At 37.9% G+C, this 18,734-nt stretch overlaps 1 protein-coding gene across 1 annotated transcript in view; it reads right to left on the reverse strand.

Annotated features, from left to right (window-relative positions):
• The window catches only part of helz2a (helicase with zinc finger 2a), a 19,381-nt gene extending 1,305 nt beyond the window's left edge, over positions 1-18,076 (reverse strand). The window contains exons 1-19 of the mRNA XM_056237567.1: positions 17,491-18,076; positions 14,575-14,758; positions 14,300-14,410; positions 12,879-12,999; positions 12,368-12,749; positions 11,635-12,276; positions 10,467-11,259; positions 10,270-10,345; positions 6,680-10,154; positions 6,403-6,491; positions 6,097-6,240; positions 5,864-6,004; positions 5,414-5,558; positions 5,077-5,193; positions 4,753-4,945; positions 3,192-3,326; positions 2,743-2,952; positions 1,385-1,538; positions 938-1,105 (exon numbers count right to left, since the gene is read on the reverse strand). Coding sequence (XP_056093542.1) covers positions 938-1,105; positions 1,385-1,538; positions 2,743-2,952; positions 3,192-3,326; positions 4,753-4,945; positions 5,077-5,193; positions 5,414-5,558; positions 5,864-6,004; positions 6,097-6,240; positions 6,403-6,491; positions 6,680-10,154; positions 10,270-10,345; positions 10,467-11,259; positions 11,635-12,276; positions 12,368-12,749; positions 12,879-12,999; positions 14,300-14,410; positions 14,575-14,758; positions 17,491-18,059 — 7,849 coding nt within the window. The 5' untranslated portion in view covers positions 18,060-18,076. The remainder of the gene's footprint in view (positions 1-937; positions 1,106-1,384; positions 1,539-2,742; positions 2,953-3,191; positions 3,327-4,752; positions 4,946-5,076; positions 5,194-5,413; positions 5,559-5,863; positions 6,005-6,096; positions 6,241-6,402; positions 6,492-6,679; positions 10,155-10,269; positions 10,346-10,466; positions 11,260-11,634; positions 12,277-12,367; positions 12,750-12,878; positions 13,000-14,299; positions 14,411-14,574; positions 14,759-17,490) is intronic.
• Between the last annotated feature and the right edge of the window lie 658 nt (positions 18,077-18,734).

Genomic DNA, 18,734 nt, shown 5'->3' on the forward strand with positions numbered 1-18,734 from the left:
TTGCTTTGAACTTTGGGCGGTGTAACTTTGCAGATGTTGTTTATGCTCAAACAGCAACACTACACACTAACTAAAGTTAGAAAAGTGAAATCATAATCAACCACCCCTTTAAATGAACTTAAACAGTTGAGAAAGAAAATGCATGTGGATAAGCTCTTAAAGTGACAGCAGCCTAATAAACCCGCTGCTGTCTGTCATTAATCTTAATCAAAAAACAAAAGAAAAAGAATCTTGACTGAATAACTTCTGTTTTTACTGTACTTTATTTTATTTTTTATTCTAAACTGTTTTAATTATTTCCTCCTATGTAAAGCACTTTGAATTACCATTGTGTATGAAATGTGCTATATAAATAAACTTGCCTTGCCTTCTGTAACTTTAGTAAGAATTAATTTATATTTTATTTATAAAATGTTTTTTATTTTATTTAAAAAATATATTTAAATACATTTTATATAAAGTTATTTTACATTTGATTTCAATTTCTGAACTTTGTTCAATTGTATTTATTTGTGCTTTAATTTGCTTATTTGTTCTTATTTGTTATAGCGCTGTAAAAAGCACTATATAAATAAAGGTGACTTGACTTATTGTGTTACTGACTGTATACTTGTCTTTAATAATGTTTGAAATGAATATTAGTCTAGTTTATTAGTTATTATTAGTTGTTCTTTAGGCTGCTGATTTTTGTTCATGGTATTCAGCTGCAACAGAATTCTTTTGCAAAAAGACAGATTTTTTTTTAAATATGTCTGACTTTTTTTTTGAATCATATTGGAATCTTATAATAATAAGGAATTTTATAAGTAGAATCAGAATTGGAATCGATAAAATTCAAAGGATACCCAACCCTACATTGCGTAATTCAAATAGCAGGTGTAATGGATCAAACTGTATTAGATTCACACATTATTTGTTTATTCATCAGTAAACTAACCAATGATGCACAGTCCTTCTTGTGCCCTGGTAATGCCCACGTTAACCTGGTTTGGGTCTGTGATGAATCCAAGTCGTTTCATAATCCAGGATTTCGTTGGTTGTCTCTCTATTTCAGACTTTGGACAGGAGCGCACAGTTGACATGATGACATATTTCCACTCACTTCCTGTGGCCAAACAAACAAAAGAGAAAAGATCAAAAATAATATTGGCTATATATGCCTTAATGCAGAAACAAACAATATCAAGTGTAAAAACATTTATAAACACAGCTTAGAAAGTATGAATGCCTTTATAAATATTTACAAAGTTAAAACAAGCTCTACTTAGTTGTGCCCTATACACATTAATTTATGTTATGCATACATGCATATATTTATTTTAATGTATCATGGGTTCAGAATGGTCCATTGATGTAAAATGGCATTTGTTAAAAACGTTATTACCTTGACTCCTCATGATGGTGTTGACTGTGATGCCACTTATACGATTATTGAAAAGGGAGTCATTAATGTTCCTAACTTGAGCGTTATATGGTGTGAGAATGGCGATGTCCTTCGTCTGTATCCCAGCCTCAGTCAAAAGAATGGCGATCCGCACCTGTTGGAAGAATGATTATCAGTGATACAGCAAAATGTTTTTTAATGAATGAATGAACAAATAAATAAATACATATTAAATAAAAAAGTGTATTTTAATTGTTGGAAAAAGTAGGATTTAAAACGATAACATTTTTTTGTGGCAGAAATAGGAAGGGCTTAGACATTTAAATATGATTTTTTTATTTATTACATTATTTTATTTATTTTATAATTTTCCATGTGTCTCTCTGATATTGTAAGGAGGTGGTCACGTGATGTCTTTTAATTTTTACAGCGCTGATCTAGATTAAAATATATCTGGATATAATTATGTTTTATAAATAATTTGACAGAGATGTCTTTAGAATTAATATAGCTTTTTTTTTATTTTAAGTTACGTTCTGTTATATAAATAGGTACATACAATAATAACGTCCGTTTAGGATAAAAACGTCCTGAAATTTTAAAGTTGTGAAGCGCGCGTTTTGAGTCGTCGTCATGTCTCCTAGGAAACTTAACCGACAACACTTGCCGGTTGCCGCCCAACATCGCGGACTGAGGAGAATCTGGAAGAAGAGTGTAAATCTAATGCTCTCTGCATCAGTTGGAGAACTTTGAGTTATTAGGTAAGTAAGTTTAATAATATCAGTTTTTTTGTGTGAAAATAACTGACGTTACACATAAATTGTTCGTTTATTTGGAAACGGTTGTAATGTTTTGTAGTTTTATTTTGACACATGCGTTATGGATGAAGCCGCCTGTTGATGTATCAGGTTAAATTAACTATTCTACTTTGAGATAATTTTTTAGTGACTATTTTGAATAGCAAGATGGCGCTAATTAACCATTCTAGCTCGTGTTATATAGAAACCACGAGCGAAATGAGAGACAAAAGTAGCAACTATGTGAAATATCCAAATTACTTATCTATCATCATGAGTTTTAGTTTTAGTAGTTTTAGTACAGTAGGGTCAGTGGATATTTGAGGCTTAGCCCAGACCTATGAATGGAACCATCCTTTGATTAAATATTGGAATAATATACTGTATATTAAGGTACAGAGGTTTTAGGTTTATGATAATAGTTAAATAATAATTCTTTCTCTTACTTTCTAAACAAAAACACATTTTGTACCTGCAGCGTGTAACTTAATAGGCAATAGATTTTTATTTACACTATATCCCAAAATACACTATTTCAGCCTAACTACACTTGTAACTTACCACTTCTTTTGCCTCTTCCACATTTGCCTTTGAATTTTCATTTCCCTGATCAGTCGAGACCACCAGACTTTTCTCCGTTCCTTCAACATGACCAAAGACTATGCATGTTTGCCTTGATTGAGCATGGAAGAGACTTGGTTTGTGTTGAGTTCCGGTTTTTAACTTTCCTGCATAGAACTCCTGAGATGGAAATGCACAGATGCCTTCTTGCTGTAAGAGACAAGATGTGTAAAATCAATTAGAATTTGAACTAAGTGGAATTATTACAGTAGAACTGCTGGGATGTAATTGGTTAGATCATTGTTTAATATCACTAGATAAAAATAATATTGCTAAATAAAAAACAACAGAACTGCCCTTTTTTATTCACCTAAAGCAAAGAAACAACAACTGAAAGAAATTTGTAGATACAGATACAGTGTTAAAGCTATATTCTGATCATTTATTACCATTCTGTACTGAGTGTCAAGCATGAGTGCTCTCTCCATGTAACGTTCGAAAAGAGATCGGCTCATTCCCAATCGCTCCACCACATCACAGTGCACTACAGGTTGCAGCTGCATATGATCGCCCAGAAGAACAATCTACAACAAGAAAATAATAGTATAAGAACCCAGAAGTGGATTCAACTACAGTAATGCAGTAATCCATGCAAACAGTAAAAATAGAATACTATCCGTTTTACACATATTGATGTGAGTGTTAAAGGAACACTCCGACTTTTTGGGACTTTAGCCTATTCACCTTATCCCCCAGAGTTAGATAAGTCCATACATACCTTTTTCATCTCCGTGCGTGCTATAAGTCTGTTTGACGCACCCACCGCTAGCCTAGCTTAGCACAAAGACTGGATGTAAATGGTTGCAGCTAGCATACTAATCCAAATAAGTGACAAAATAAGGCAAACATTTTCCTATTTACATGTTGTGATTTGTATAGTCACAGAGTGTACAAAAAACAAAGTCACATGAGACACAGACATATTTTAACCGTATAAATACTGGGAACTATATTCTCTGAAGGCGAAGCACTGCTACTTGGGCGGAGTGATAACCGCAGCACCTGAGACGCGCCGTGGTGAGGAGCAGAGAGCGCGTCTCAGGTGCTGCGGTTATCACTCCGCCCAAGTAGCAGTGCTTCGCCTTCAGAGAATATAGTCCCCATTATTTATACGGTTAAAATATGTCTGTGTCTCATGTGACTTTGTTTTTTGTACACTCTGTGACTATACAAATCACAACATGTAAATAGGAAAATGTTTGCGTTATTTTGTCACTTATTTGGATTAGTATGCTAGCTGCAACCATTTACATCCAGTCTTTGTGCTAAGCTAGGCTAGCGGTGGGTGCGTCAAACAGACTTATAGCACGCACGGAGATGAAAAAGGTATGTATGGACTTATCTAACTCTGGGGGATAAGGTGAATAGGCTAAAGTCCCAAAAAGTCGGAGTGTTCCTTTAAGGTAAAGCCTCCAGGCAGTAACTTTTAATGTGTGTTATTAAAGTCCCTTTAAGACAAGTCAATTCACTCGGCGGCCATCTTTGAAACGCCTCTCAGGCATGCAAGTGCAGCTCCTATCTTTTTGAATGGGGAAACATCAAATTCTCCAAAATTGTTTGCCAAGCTTGCGATTAAATTTCATATTTGAAATTACCAATGAAATCTGACAACAACTGTCTCATAAATGTTGTTTATAAACACTCGAATCATGACACAAAACGAAATTCTTCAGGCTGGATCAAGCTAATGCGCAGTGGAAGCACGTGTCTGACTCACTCGCTTCTAACGGCAACTGCAGTGACGCAATGACTTTACCAATCTGTGATTGGCTCGTATTTAGAAGGTGGGACTTATTCCAACATATTGAGCATTGAACTTTTCCCCATTCAAAACAATATGAGTGACGCGTCTTGTGTAATTCTATGGACTTTGGTGTTATTCAACCAATCCATGCTGCTAATATCCAGGTTCACTGTTTGTCTAAAATGAACTTTGGTTTGCATTCATACCTGCTCTGGTTTATGAGCCACTAGAGGAATAAAGGCTTCAGGTTCAGTTGCCATGGCACATTCATCAATGATGATCTGTTTTAAGTCGAGGGCTTCAGCTAAGGCAGGGTGTGAGGCTGCAGTGCAAGTGCACAAGATGACATCGTGCTGCAATAATTCGTGTTTCCGAGCATTTTTGAGGGTTTCTCTGTAGCTTTAAAACAAAATACATGAACTTTAAATTAGCTTTTCATTTCTACGTAATTGTGTCCAAACAGTTTCCAACAAACAAGAAACAATAATTTGGAACCAAAAAGAGATTTGTAGTAATTAAGCCATACATACAGTTTTTTTTCTTCAGGAGTGAATTGATCTCCTCTTCCGATTTTCAAATCAAATGCTTGTATTTGAGTGGAATATCTGTTGCCAGCCTTTCGAATCAGGTGGTGTAATGCAATGGAACTAAAAAAACAACAACAATAAACATCTGTAAATGGAAATCAAGGTTTAAATACACACACACACACACACACACACACACACACACACACACACACACACACACACACACACACACACACACACACACACACACACACACACACACACACACACACACATAACACTGATAATTAGTATATCCACCCAAATGAGTGATTAATGGACAATATTTGGGGAATACCTGAGTTCTGTGTTTGGTTTTTCCCCTCTTTTAGAATTGCGTGACAGCTTCAGATTGCAGCCTGGGTAAGGAAACTCCAACATCTCCATCTGATCACTGTAGATTCTGAGAGGTCGAACATCTCTTCTAAGTTTTAGGAGATGACCTGCAACACATTTGAATAACCAGTTAAATTTGCAGTGATCATCGGTCAGGTAATGTTCTTTAAAAGTGAATCATGTAACTCCTGCCTCACTAGTGGCGCCAAATTGACCAAATGTCATAAATAATAATTGACTATATGGAATAGCATAATAGCTATTACTATACTGCTTTTACTATTTCTGCAATATTTACAGTGAGTGCGTACTTCTGAATATTCAAAATTCTGTATGTACTGAATACCTGAATGACCTACTTTTGCCAATATGCCAAATTACCAAATTTTAACACGATTTGCAAAAAATTTACCTGCTACAACATCAACAGATTTATTTGAAGGGCCACAGTACAGAATAGCTCTCTTCTTCTGTGAACTGGAGGTTGGAAGCTGTTGGATATTCTTGAGCATCCAATACACAATATGGACACCAACAACAGTTTTTCCAGTCCCTGTGAAAATGCACAACAATAATATAGCAGGAAAGGACTACAACTTACAATAGCCTTTGTGAAAACAAAGAAGGTAAGAAAACATCTCTCACCTGGTGGTCCTTGGATAAGTGTGAACGGGTTGGTCAGTGCTTCTCTTATAGCTTTACATTGACTGTTGTTTAGATTGGAAAACCCAGAAGGAAGATAACTGGCAATCTCAAATCTGGCTGAGTTCTGCTCCAGATTTGTACATCCTTTGAGGAGATAAATATAGTGTTAAACAAAATTAAACTACATTTGAAGAGATTTTGAAAAGAAAATGGCTCATACTGTAAATCACTATAGTTTGAAAATGGAGTTTGAAATATAGGTATGCAAGATGTTACAAAGAAGCATTAAAAGTGAAACTGCAGTACCTCCTCCAGAATTGATTTTCCTGCCCATGGCAATTGTTTTCACAAGGTTGTTAGCTTTGGTTAGACTGCTAATTGCATTCTCTTTGCGCCTGCAAAATAAATTTAATAGCATAACAATTAATGAAGCTTATATTGTTTGAAGATGTGCTCATAATCTAAGGACACGTTAAACTGTATCGTGATAAATATACGAGTATATAAGAGTAGCTTTAAAATTAATCAGTCTGTATTTTTGAACATTTTAGTCAGCTATTATATATATGATTTGTAGGCTTACACATCTGGCAGAAGCTTTGTAATCAGCTCCAGAGTAAACCTTGTCTTCTCGCAGAATATCGCTTCTGGAATATTTGTCATGGGCAGGTGGTTAATCAGAAAATCAATTCGTAAGTTCTTTGGTTCTTTGGAGTCTGTTTCTTCAACCTCTGTAATTATGCCATGGGCCACCCAAGTGATAGAAGGAACATCCATGAGAGCCGTGCACTGAGTTTTTTCCAGAAAGGGACCACTCTGACTTTGGTGAATCCTAGTTCGAATGCAGAGAACACTTTTCCTCAGGTCACATTCAATAGACCACTGAGATTTCTTGTCAAGTGGGAGGAGAAAAAAACCTTTAAGCTTTTTTTGAGGAGAGTTTTCCAATTTCAAGGCTACATCTTCAATAAGAATGCTCTCATTTTCGGCCACAGCATTGGCGGCGGACTCCATTTCACACAAAGGTTTCCATATTTCCTGATAATCCATGTATGTCTTGTATGAATTCCTTGATGAGTGTAATGCATATTTTGAAAAACACTTGATCGGATCTTTTACATGATCCAAACAAATCTCAAATTTTGGATGCACAACAAACAGCTGAATTGCTGGTGTCCATAATCCTCGAGCTGTGGCGGTACCTAGCTGCACCTCGACTGCCTCACCTTGCTTTATTCTCAGCGACAGTTCGGCATAATGCTCGGCGTGAATGGGATCAGATTTTTCTGAACCTTTGTAGTTTCTCAGTCTTTCCTGGAATTGTCTTGCATGGATTGTTGAGCTTACATCAAGCTTCTCAATCAGGGGAAACATTATGTCCCAGTTTTCTTCTCTAACAGCGGCTGCTAGGCATTTCCAGGTCTTTGTAGGGACATAGGCCATGACTGAGTTTGGATTTTGTTGTTTGACTTCAGCTTGGATGTGAGGATTGGAGAATGAATATATTCTTCGCTCCCATTTCAAGATCATGCATTTGTTTGTTTCATCAAACACTGGCTGATCTGCCAGCTGAAGATCCCTGTACATAATGTATAGGTTCTCTGATATAGAGTCTCTATTAAGGGGGAAGGATACTCTGAAGTTTGTCCCTGACGGATTGAGGTCCACAATGTACGCCACCTTCCTTTCACTTTGAATCGACAGTTTTAATGCAAAATGTAGAGCATTGGCTTTCTTCTCATATGCTGACTGTTGATCATTTTTCCTGGAAAATTCCATACAAAACAGGTCAATGTCATGAGCTGTGTACCTATTTTTTGTCTTGTCGATCACAGAATGAAGAAGGCGCTGTACAATAACATCCATGTATCTGCGGACCGGAGATGAGGCCCATGTATAGCTGTCAAGATCTAAATCATAGTGCCCAATCCTTGAGACATGTGTTGAGTTTGAGCGCAGAATACATGCTTTGTAAAACAGTCTCCTAAATGCAATAGCAAAAGGGAGAAGTTGGGGGTGAATGTCGTCAGTTGCAACAAAGTCAATTACTTTGTAGATATTTTTCTGCTCTGCTGCTGTCTTCAGGCATCTCAAAAGTGATTTTAATATTGGGAAGGTTTCAGAATCAGAAATGTCAGCCTGAGGGTTTGGCATGGCTGTGTAGCGAATCAAACCTTGGTTATTCTGTTCACGAGGCACATATTCACTCTCATGAGCTTGACTTGAGAAGTGAACAGATAGTGGAATCAAGACAGCATTTTTGTCAAAAAGGTCAGTAAGCTTTTCACTTTTTGGCCTGTCCTGACATCTCAGTGGAGTTATGCTCCTTGTTGTTTCATCAAACAGAAGGCGTTCAGCAACTGTGTGGTTAAACATGACCATCAGCTCTTCCACCATTTGGTGAGATTGTCTTCTTCCAAGGGTTACGTCCTCATCTGGCTGTTTGTAGCACCAGCTTTCCTGTTTCCTGTATCTCCTGTGAACATTAGCAAAGTTCCATGCTTTCACAAGGCAGATTTCAAGTGGGTCAGAATGCTGACAATTTTTTTCAAGGATGTCCTCAACTTCATCATAGGAAAACTTCCTCTTGGAGTGAATGATTGACTTGAAGAGAAATCTTCTCTTTATGCAGTTTGTCTTTGCATCTACTTGTATTATCAAGGATATGGCTCGTCTGTCATGGTTTGGGATTAAACTGAAGAAATTGGCACTCAATTCTTTAGGGAACATGTGTATTGGCTCCTTCTCATGTGCATAGAAAGAAGTGCACAGCTGTCTTGCATATTTGTCCAGTTCACTGTCTTTAGCCACAAAGCTTGCAACATCAGAAATGTGAACTCCGATTTCATAGTACTCACCTAAATCCCGTACACTGATTGCATCATCAAGGTCTTGTGAATCAGCAGGATCAACGGTGAATGTAGGGAGCATGCGAAAATCTTTTCGTCCATCTTCAAATAAACTGAGACCTTGGAATTCTTGCATCTGTTTTCTCAAAGATGAAGAAATTGTCCTCCTTAACTGGAACTCGATCTCGAGAACTTTCAATCCATCATCTACAGTTGTTATTTTTGGAAACACACTCACAACTATCCCCAAGGGAAAACTGTTATTCTTTCTCCACTTAAGGACCCTGACAACAAAGAGGTATTTTCTACGTCCTTCCTCATTTATTTTGATGAAACTCTTTATTTTCCAGTTGTCTGGATTTCTTACAGCAATGTGGTCTGGTTTGTCCTTTGAAAATGGTGTGTAGATTTTGGAGATGCATTTGTTGATAGGTGTCATCACTTGATTATCATATCTTTCAATGGTGCAGACAAATTCTTTGACAGTATCTGCACTTTCAAGGATGTCGATTACTTTTCCCATAGGGTGATCTGATTTCTCACTCAGGATCTCCACTGTTACTTTATCTCCATGGAATGCCTGTCCGATATTCTTTCTACCCTTGATATTGATTCTCAGAGTAGGCTCCTCAAGTGGTATTGCATAACCACAGTCATAATTCTCTTTGACTAGCTCACAGTGTTTGTGTATGTTAGAGCTAGTAAACAATTGCTCTTCATCTACTTCTGTAATTTGGTTTTTCATACTACTAATAACTTGCTCATTTTGAAAAACTGGAAACAAGCCTTCCTCTGTCAATGCAACATTGATGTATTTGCTCTCATCAAGAAGCTCTTGAAGTATTGGGTCTTCTGTGTCTAGTATTTCAGATGTAGTTGATTCACTATCACTACTCTCTTCATCCTCACTTCTGCAGAGCTCAGATATCTCAAGGAGATCTTGTTTCAAAGAATCCAAGCTAAAGTCATGGGCACTTCCCTTGTGGATGCAGTACTCTATATAGGATCTCCATAGTCTCCAGCACAAACCGAACTGATGGCAAGAAATTGCAGCTGCATCTCCAACAACAATTATCTGGGATTGGGCTCTTGTCATAACAGTATTCAACACTCGCATGTCATTAAAAAACTCAAGACAGGTCCGGTCCGTCTCCAATAGGCTGTCCTTGGTGTGCACAGTGGAAATCACAATGACTCTGAATTGTTTTCCTGCAAAATATGGGAAAAGGCAGTATGCTCTCACTGTGAATCATATCCATGAATACTAGTATGTTTGCACATAATCATGGTATAGCATTACATTTGAGTAATGCATTATCCCTACCTTGCACATTTTCGGCATTCTCCACAGTGAAACGGCGCAGATTAAGCTGACGCAGACTTTGCCGTATTTCCAACACCTGAAACACAAAAGAGGCAAAAGCATCTGGTATAAACACACTGATGCAAATTTTATGAATTAGCAGCATGACATTAATAAAAAACATTAAATAAATTGGTGAATAGCAATATGTTTGATACCTGTCTGCCTTGAGAAAGGACACAGACTGATTCAGGATCTTTATCACCCCACTCTTGCGGCCACTCCTTCAATATTCCTTGCACAATGTGAACAACACTACGAATTTGTTCTGGATTGAACCAGGACATGCTTGTTGAATCCAAACGGCATTCTCCTCTTACATGATGGAACTGCAAGGCATGCTGGTGTGGATGAGGAGGCACATCTCCTTTAGCCTTGATCACATCGGTCTTTCCCACATAAAAATGTGTTGACACAAAATCCACAATGTCCTTTGTGGAACGGTAGTTTTCATTGAAAATGATTCGGCTTTGTTTGGCAGCACTGTTGTTTTCAGCTTGGTAGTAATAGAAGAGGCGATTGAGCAGGGTATGTTCTGAGCATTTGTCTTGTCTCACAGAGAAGAGCTTGGGTCCCATCTGCATGTGATCTCCTGCTAAAACAACACGTGTATTTTTACCAGCCAAGCCCAATGCCATAAGAGCCTCACACTCCAACATCTGAGAAGCTTCATCAATCAGAATGTGGCTGAAGTAGTTTTCAGGTAGCTTCATGTCATGGAAGAAACGAGCCAGCGCAGTTGTTGTTATGATGATTCTTGTGGAATCTAGAACATCTTTATCAGGAAACTCAAATTGATTGCCGGCTTTGGATAAATGGCAGTACGGTAGAATGATAGGATCAGTGGATTTGAGATTGATTTCCATTGCCTTGATTCTCAAAGGTTTGGCTTCGTGGTGAACAGTTGTTGCGTATTCATGGAAATGACTTTTTATATAAAGATCAGCTGAACTGCATTGGGAAAAAATAGATAATTAATTGGAGCTGGTACAATTAAACATTTAGAACAATGCATTTGGCAGACATTTTTATACAAAGCAAGATTGCCTTCAAGGTATTTATTTAATCAGCTTATGAATGCTCTACTGTTTGAGCTACAGGAATGCAAATGTATTTTAAACAAATGTAGGCTTGTATGACAGGTCACTGCCCTGTTGAAAAGACCAGCATACGTGGTGTTTTGGAAGCCCAGTGTCTCCACAAGGCTTTTTTAACTCTGCTGGTCCACCAGCTAGGCCAGAACCAAACAAGCACTAACTAGCATAAATCAGCATGGAATTTAAAGTTATTCTGAGTATTCTGTGCCACAGAATTGCGATGCCTTACCTGTTTGTATGTGTGCAAATCAGGATTTTGTTCTGTGGTTGCTGTACAAGAACCTGAGCCATCTTTGCAAGGGTTCGAGTTTTCCCTGTTCCAAAAGGTCCATAAATCAACAAAGGTGGGATACTGCTTCTGTTGTCCGTTACACCCAGGACAAAGTTCATTGCTGCTTGCTGCTTCTCATTTAACTCTTCGGGAACTGACTGGCAAGAAATACGGAAGTTGTTTTTCAAATCAGGCAAAACTTTGTCCAAGTCGGGGAGATCATCAATGGCCTTGTGCATCTCGCAGAACCATAGACGATTTATTTGGAACTGGACTTCCATCTCACATTGCTCTTCATTCTGCAGATTTAGATTAGTGCAGCAGTGTTTGGAAAGCTGTAGATGTACTTGTGTATCAGTGGTAGCGTCTTTCAGAAATGTAGCCTCATAAATAGGCCCAAGATAATTATTGTTTTTCACGACACGAACAAGAGATCTGATTGCATGTCTTTTCACTATGAAACCTTGAGGGGCATCAGGAGTGAGTGGGCGAGACACAGGCACAGCAGCAAAAAGTTCCCCCGTATTATTAGGCATTTTCAATCCAAACCTGTAATCGTACAGATTGTTTTTCAAATGCACAGTCCCTCGTAGATTCAGCCTGAAAATATTTTGGAAGAAAGAGAGTTCATTAGAGTTGTTATTAATTGCAATAGTCAATTATTGTATTTAGACCTAAACATATACTGTACCTGGCAAGCAGTTCGCCCTCTTCCTTTTCCTCCTGGTATAACAAATTGTGCATGCTCTGTTTGTAATTCTCACGGTTAATCAAACTGATTGACTGGAGTTCCTTGACGAGTGGGAATCTGTTTAGCAGCGCTCTCTGCGCCTCATCTCTTTCAACAAAAGGAATGACTTCCATGCTTTCCTCATTCCAGGGCTCAAGATCCCTGGCAGTCTCTGGTTTTTCTTGCAGAACCTCAGGTGCTGGACATCTTTCCTTACACTCATCCTCTCCAACTCTGACCTTGAGTTTTTGTCGCAGTACTGGTCTCGTATTGAAGTCAAACATTACCCACTGCTCATACAGGCCTGGTTGGTCAGATTCGAAGGACACTGGAATTTCATACACTGCAGAAACAATTTACAATCATTATTTATGTATTTTATGTATTATGTATTTTTTGAACATGGCAGGTCAATATTGAATTGATAAGGAAGGTTTCTTTCTGGGTTTTGTAAGAAACATTCAATCTTCACCTTCACTATTCTTTCTAAACCAACCACTAGTGGAATATGACAGTTCCTCACGGGGGTCTTTGCTGAGGCTGAATTTCGCCCCCTGTTCCCATCTGAGTAAAGCGATCACGTCTAGAGGTTCCTGGAGGGATTTAAGTCAAAAATTAGAGTACAGATCAATGTATTTGCAGATGTGGCTATCCAACACTACCAACACAACTACAGCTGTCTAAAAATGTTTAGAAAAACGGTAAAAACAAATGATGATCAATAAGTCATCAAAGTCACTTTACTAGTGAAAAATAAATATTGCTAAATGTATTTGAAATACATTTATTTTATGCTAAGTATACTACAAATTAGGGCTGTCACTTTTGAGAAAAATCTAATTCGAACGGATATCGAATATCAAGCAATGTATTCGAATATATTCGAATATCTACGAGCGCCCCCCCACCCCCACCAAAAACCCCCCAAAAAAACACCGTAACGGAGATCACACATTTATTAACAGTCTGACAGTCATAAACAGGACTCAGGCCTGTCTGAACTTTTTTTTTTTACTTAATGTTTTAAACAGCAAGTTATCAACTTAATCTATATGAAGTGCCACTATGCATAGCCAATCACAAAATTAGGCTACATATGGGAAAAAACTGAAGCGGAACAGCACGGCACAAACAATAACGTGACAACTTAAACAGCAGCAGGAGTAAGGCCTATATAGCCTAGCCTAAATCATTTCTTAAATTGTCCGTTTAGGCTGGCCGTTCTGTGCGTTATCTTCCATTTTCAAAACAGGGTGGCTATTGGCTATTATTCGCTTGATTTGGTCATGAGCTTACGCTACAATACGTTTAGAGTGCCCGCTACTGGATGAGATGGCAAACAATAAAATAAAAAACAAACGGCGCTAAACATGGCACTTTAAAAACCGGTTAGTTTATTTATAGTTCGATTACGGATATTTCACGTCATGTTCGAATGCATATTCGAATATCGAATAAAAAGTGACAGCCCTACTACAAATACATTTACATACAGTATTTACTTAATATAAATACCCTGCAATTGTACTATTGGTATACTTAAAGTCTGCTAAATTGGAACAACTAGCCTAATTTGGTACTTAACGCACATTTAGTTATCCGGAAATAGTGCTAAGATCCAGCTAAAGATATACTTAGGTTTATTTGATAGTGCTAAAGTGGAACTATTGCAAGTATACTTTAGGTACACTTTAAATAACTAGCATTTAAAGATATTATTAAGATATAACAGAGATCATACTTTCCTTACTAAGAGTGATATTAAAACACATTTTAGGCTTAATATTAAGAAATGTGCATTGTGCAATAATTAAGCACAAAACACTGATTTGAACCCTATAATTTCTAAAAACCAAGAGAACATATGGTAGTATCATAATTTAATGCACAAACCTTAGAAATAATGGTTAAATTCCATGTGCACTGTATTCCCTTTTTCCTTACATAGACACTGTCTAAATCTGGGTCACAGGTGATAGAAACATCAGGAAGGGTGTCGTTGACCTGCAGGAATATTGATTCAATCAATGTTTATGATGTTGTAAAAAGCATATGTACAGTAATAATCAAGCTTTGGTTTTAAATATATGGTAAATAATTAGCATCGGCCAATGAAATAAATTTTTTAGCCACTAATTACATTGTTCATTACTGTATCGCCCACTTACAATAATTTTCTTGTTGTCGCTGTGCCTGTATTCCTCCAAAAGAATGTCCTGATAGGACAGCAATCCCAGCTCGGCTGCATCCCTGGCTTTTTTCCGTTTAGCCTTGATTCTTTTTTGCCATTCATGAAGTTCCTCTTGACTGTGTGCCTTTGTGCAATTATCTCCATACTCGCATATTAGGGATCTATGGGAGGACATTTTATTGGCTTCTTTACATATAGGCTACAACGGAACTGAATCAACACTGAACTGACTACAATAGCCCTATTACCCTATATTACCGGACGGGAATCGTTTCTCATGTGGACATCTCTAAAAATACTTTTTCATTGCACCTCAGTGATAAAACTCACATTCGAATGGCGATTTATTGAAGGTGGAGGAGAAATTTTTCTGATCCTACAAACCTGCAAAAATTATGTCTCAAAAGGACGTCTTTTTAAAAGTATGAAAATTAGCAGAAACAAGTTAATGCAGTTAATTGTAAATAATTTCCAGCATTTTAGTAATAAAAGTGTACATCTTTAAAATAATGCATGCAAATTACAGTGAAGCGTGCTTGTGCTTGTGCTTGGCAGTGATCAAAAATGGTTTAAAGCGATAGTTCACCCCAAAATGTAAACTCTGTCAGTAATTACTCACCCTGTTGTTCCAACCCCGTAAGACTTTCGTTCATCTTCAGGACACAAATTAAGACATTTGTGATTAAATCTGAGAGCTGGATCACTCCTCCATAGGCTTCTTAAGGGATTGAAACTGGCCGGTCCAGAAAGTTATTAAAGACATCGTTAAAATAGTCCAAGTGACTACAGTGGCTCAACCTTAAGTTTATCAAGCGACGAGAATACTTTCTGTGCGCAAAAAACAAACAAAAATAACGACTTTATTCAACTATTCATTTCCTTCTCTGTGGGCCTTGAGATTTCACGTAGTGTAACAGCGCAGCGGTTCTGTGTTGTACGTCACACGCATCACACACATGACCAGTGTCGGCCAATAGTGAGCCTGCGTTCTGACGTACAACATTGCACAGTTCCACTACGTGAAATCTCAAGGCCAACAGTCAGAGAAGGAAATGAATAGTTGAATAAAGTCGGTATTTTTGTTTGTTTTTTGCGCACAAAAAGTATTCTCGTCGCTTGATAAACTTAAGGTTGAGCCACTGTAGTCACTCGGACTATTTTAACGATGTCTTTAATAACTTTTGGACCAGCCAGTTTCGATCCCTTAAGAAGCCTATGGAGGAGTGATCCAGCTCTCAGATTTAATCCAAAATATCTTAATTTGTGTCCCGAAGATGAACGAAAGTCTTACGGGGTTGAACAACATGAGGGAGAGTCACTGACAGAGTTTTCATTTTGGGGTGAACTATCCCTTTAAAGGTGTAGTGTGTGACTTTTAGCGACATCTAGCGGTTCGGTTGCGAGTTTATACTAAGGGCTCAGCCCACCGCTCACCCCTCCCTTTCGAAGAAGCTACGGTGGCTAAAACGGGACAAACATCGTCGTCTGAGACAGCAGAGAATAGCCAGCGTAAACCAAGTTTCTGTACCACTGTCCATTATAAACCACATCATGGATAAAGTTTCAGGTGAGGACCAAGGGTCTTAATACATAATATAACAATAGTAATCAGCTGATTGTCTCACGAACGTAACCAGCACATTCTCCCCACATAGCAAACCCATAATACAGCGAGGGAGAAGAACCACATGAAACTATGCAACTATATATATTTTTCTAACAGGGTAGTAAAAGTTTAGCTGGCTAATATGAGCTGTTACTGTGGCTGAGCTGGTTAAAGCGTAAAGCCTTGTTTAAACTCGACGCGTCCGCATGAGCCCAAAGGTGCGCGCGGCAAAAATGACGTGATTGTAACAGCGCGCGCGCCTCCGCATCCCCTAGACACCCTTTACTACACACAATAGACTTTTTTTCTCTGATTTTGGAAACTCGATCGACTTAAAATGCTTCCAAGATCGACGGGTTGGTGATTCCTGTAACTGTTTTACGGTCAATGACAAGAGTACTAATCAGCTGTCTCACGAAGTTAACCAGCACATTTATCCCCACATAGCAAAGCCATAACACAGCGAGGGAGAAGAACTAAGTTACATGAAACAATCCAACTACATATTTACACCACTGACAAGGGAAAAGTCACTACTCACGGTGTCTATGTCTAGCTTCTAGCTTCCTGCGGCTTCTCTTTCAAGGTAGAGACGAAACGCGCTCTGTAGCGCTGTGTGTTCGCGTTCGGCTACGGTAGAAACATGACGTCACAATATGGCGACCTTCATAGAAGGGGATTCCCGCGCCTATGTAGATATAAATGCCTCATTCTAAGGTAATAAAAACATTACGGTTTATTAAGTAAGTTCTTTATACACCACTGAACACATGGTTATGGATGTCATATTGCATTTCTGTTAATAGATACTCAAAAATGCTACACATTGCACCTTTAAACAGTGAATTTTGAAGGGATCTCTTGTAAACTGTGTGAGATTCAGATTTGGATGGCAATTAAATTACCACACAACCTTGGTGTTTGTCAAAAAAGAAGTGGCTAATTTAGCCGGGGATTTTTACGCGGGTGGTGGGAGAAAAACACTGACATTCTGGATTCGGACAGCAAATAAAATCACAGACTAACCCCTGTAAATGTTGAAAATACCTTACGACCCCATGAGAAACAATTACCGTCCGAATAGGGCTAAAGACACTTTTTTCTTTATAGAGCTGCTTCTTTACAGTCGAATTGAACTATGTTTGCACCATTGAATCATAATTTGATCACTGTAAAAGTGCAATTTATAAAGCGCTATAAAAATAAAGGTGACTTGACTTGACGACTGCTTTGACTTGCTTCGAAACAAGTAAACATCTATTGGCATGTCATGCTTCATATAAATACCTTTCACACAATCTCAGGTCCTTGTATGTTGGCGGATCACGGTACTTCCATTGCAGAGAAGTATCTTCAAAGATCAGTCTCCTGTGCTTCACCGTGAAACAGTGATTCATAAATTCCTCTTCTGTTGGGAAGTGTTCCTGACATAATGTGCAGCTTCCCTTCTCTTGAGGCTTTGACTGCAGTGTCCTTTGGTTTCGTTTTATCACATTCACAAGCCGAGGAATTGTTAGCTGTAAATCCTTCATGACGTTCCACACTGATGCTTCCTCTGGGCTACTAGCAAAGGAACATCTATTTCCATGTGTTGTGCATCCATGTTCTTCAGTGTAGTACATGCAAGCAACATACTTATAAGGTATGGGAAAGTCTGGCAGGGGAGCAACTGGCCTCCACACTGAATTGGGACATTTCCACTGGACCAGTAAGATGTTTTCTGAGCAGTTATGGAAGATGTGGTTTAGGGAGTATCGAATCGCACTGTGTTTTCTACAGCACTTCTTACATCTCACACACAGATTCAACGTCTCTTGTAATTTTTGAAGGTTATGATGATTTCCTACAAGAGCCATGACTTAGAAGGCATGAAATTCCTGTGAAAAGAATAATTTGTAATTAGAATAAGATACATTTACTATGGAAAGCGTGTTTCCGCCACAGAATAAAACATTTTAAAAGATAATTGCGACTTTTTAAAACATTTATTTATTTATTTATTTACTTGTTTACAGAAAATAAATAACAAGACAAGCTTCAAACCCCCCACCCACCCCCCCCCATGCATTCATAATCACAACCACAATCATCCACACATTCATAGTGTTGTGACAGGAAAGCAAACTAGAAATAGAAAGGAAGCACAAAGAAAACAATAAATCAAATAAATTATAAATTAGAATAAATCAACAATACTGATCAAAAATTGCGACTTTTTAATCTCACAATTGCGAGTTCTGACTTTATAGTTGTGAGATATAAACTTGCAATCCAAGTCCAATTCTAAGGGAAAAAATACCTTTTTCCTCAGAATTGCGAGTTTATATCTCACAATTCTGACTTTATAACGCAATTGTAAAAAAGAAAGAAAGAAAAAAGTCAGAATTGGGAGATAAAAGTCACAATTACCTTTTGTATTTTTTTATTCTGTGGCAGAAACAAACTTCCTTTTTTGTTTTAAAAGCTGAAATATTCTATGTTAACAACATCAGTTGTACGGAACATATCTTTACACACAGTAATTCACATCT

The sequence above is a fragment of the Rhinichthys klamathensis genome, unplaced genomic scaffold, assembly GCF_029890125.1.
Source record: "Rhinichthys klamathensis goyatoka isolate OS25496 unplaced genomic scaffold, OSU_Roscu_1.1 h1tg000488l_1, whole genome shotgun sequence".
NCBI lineage: Eukaryota > Metazoa > Chordata > Actinopteri > Cypriniformes > Leuciscidae > Rhinichthys > Rhinichthys klamathensis.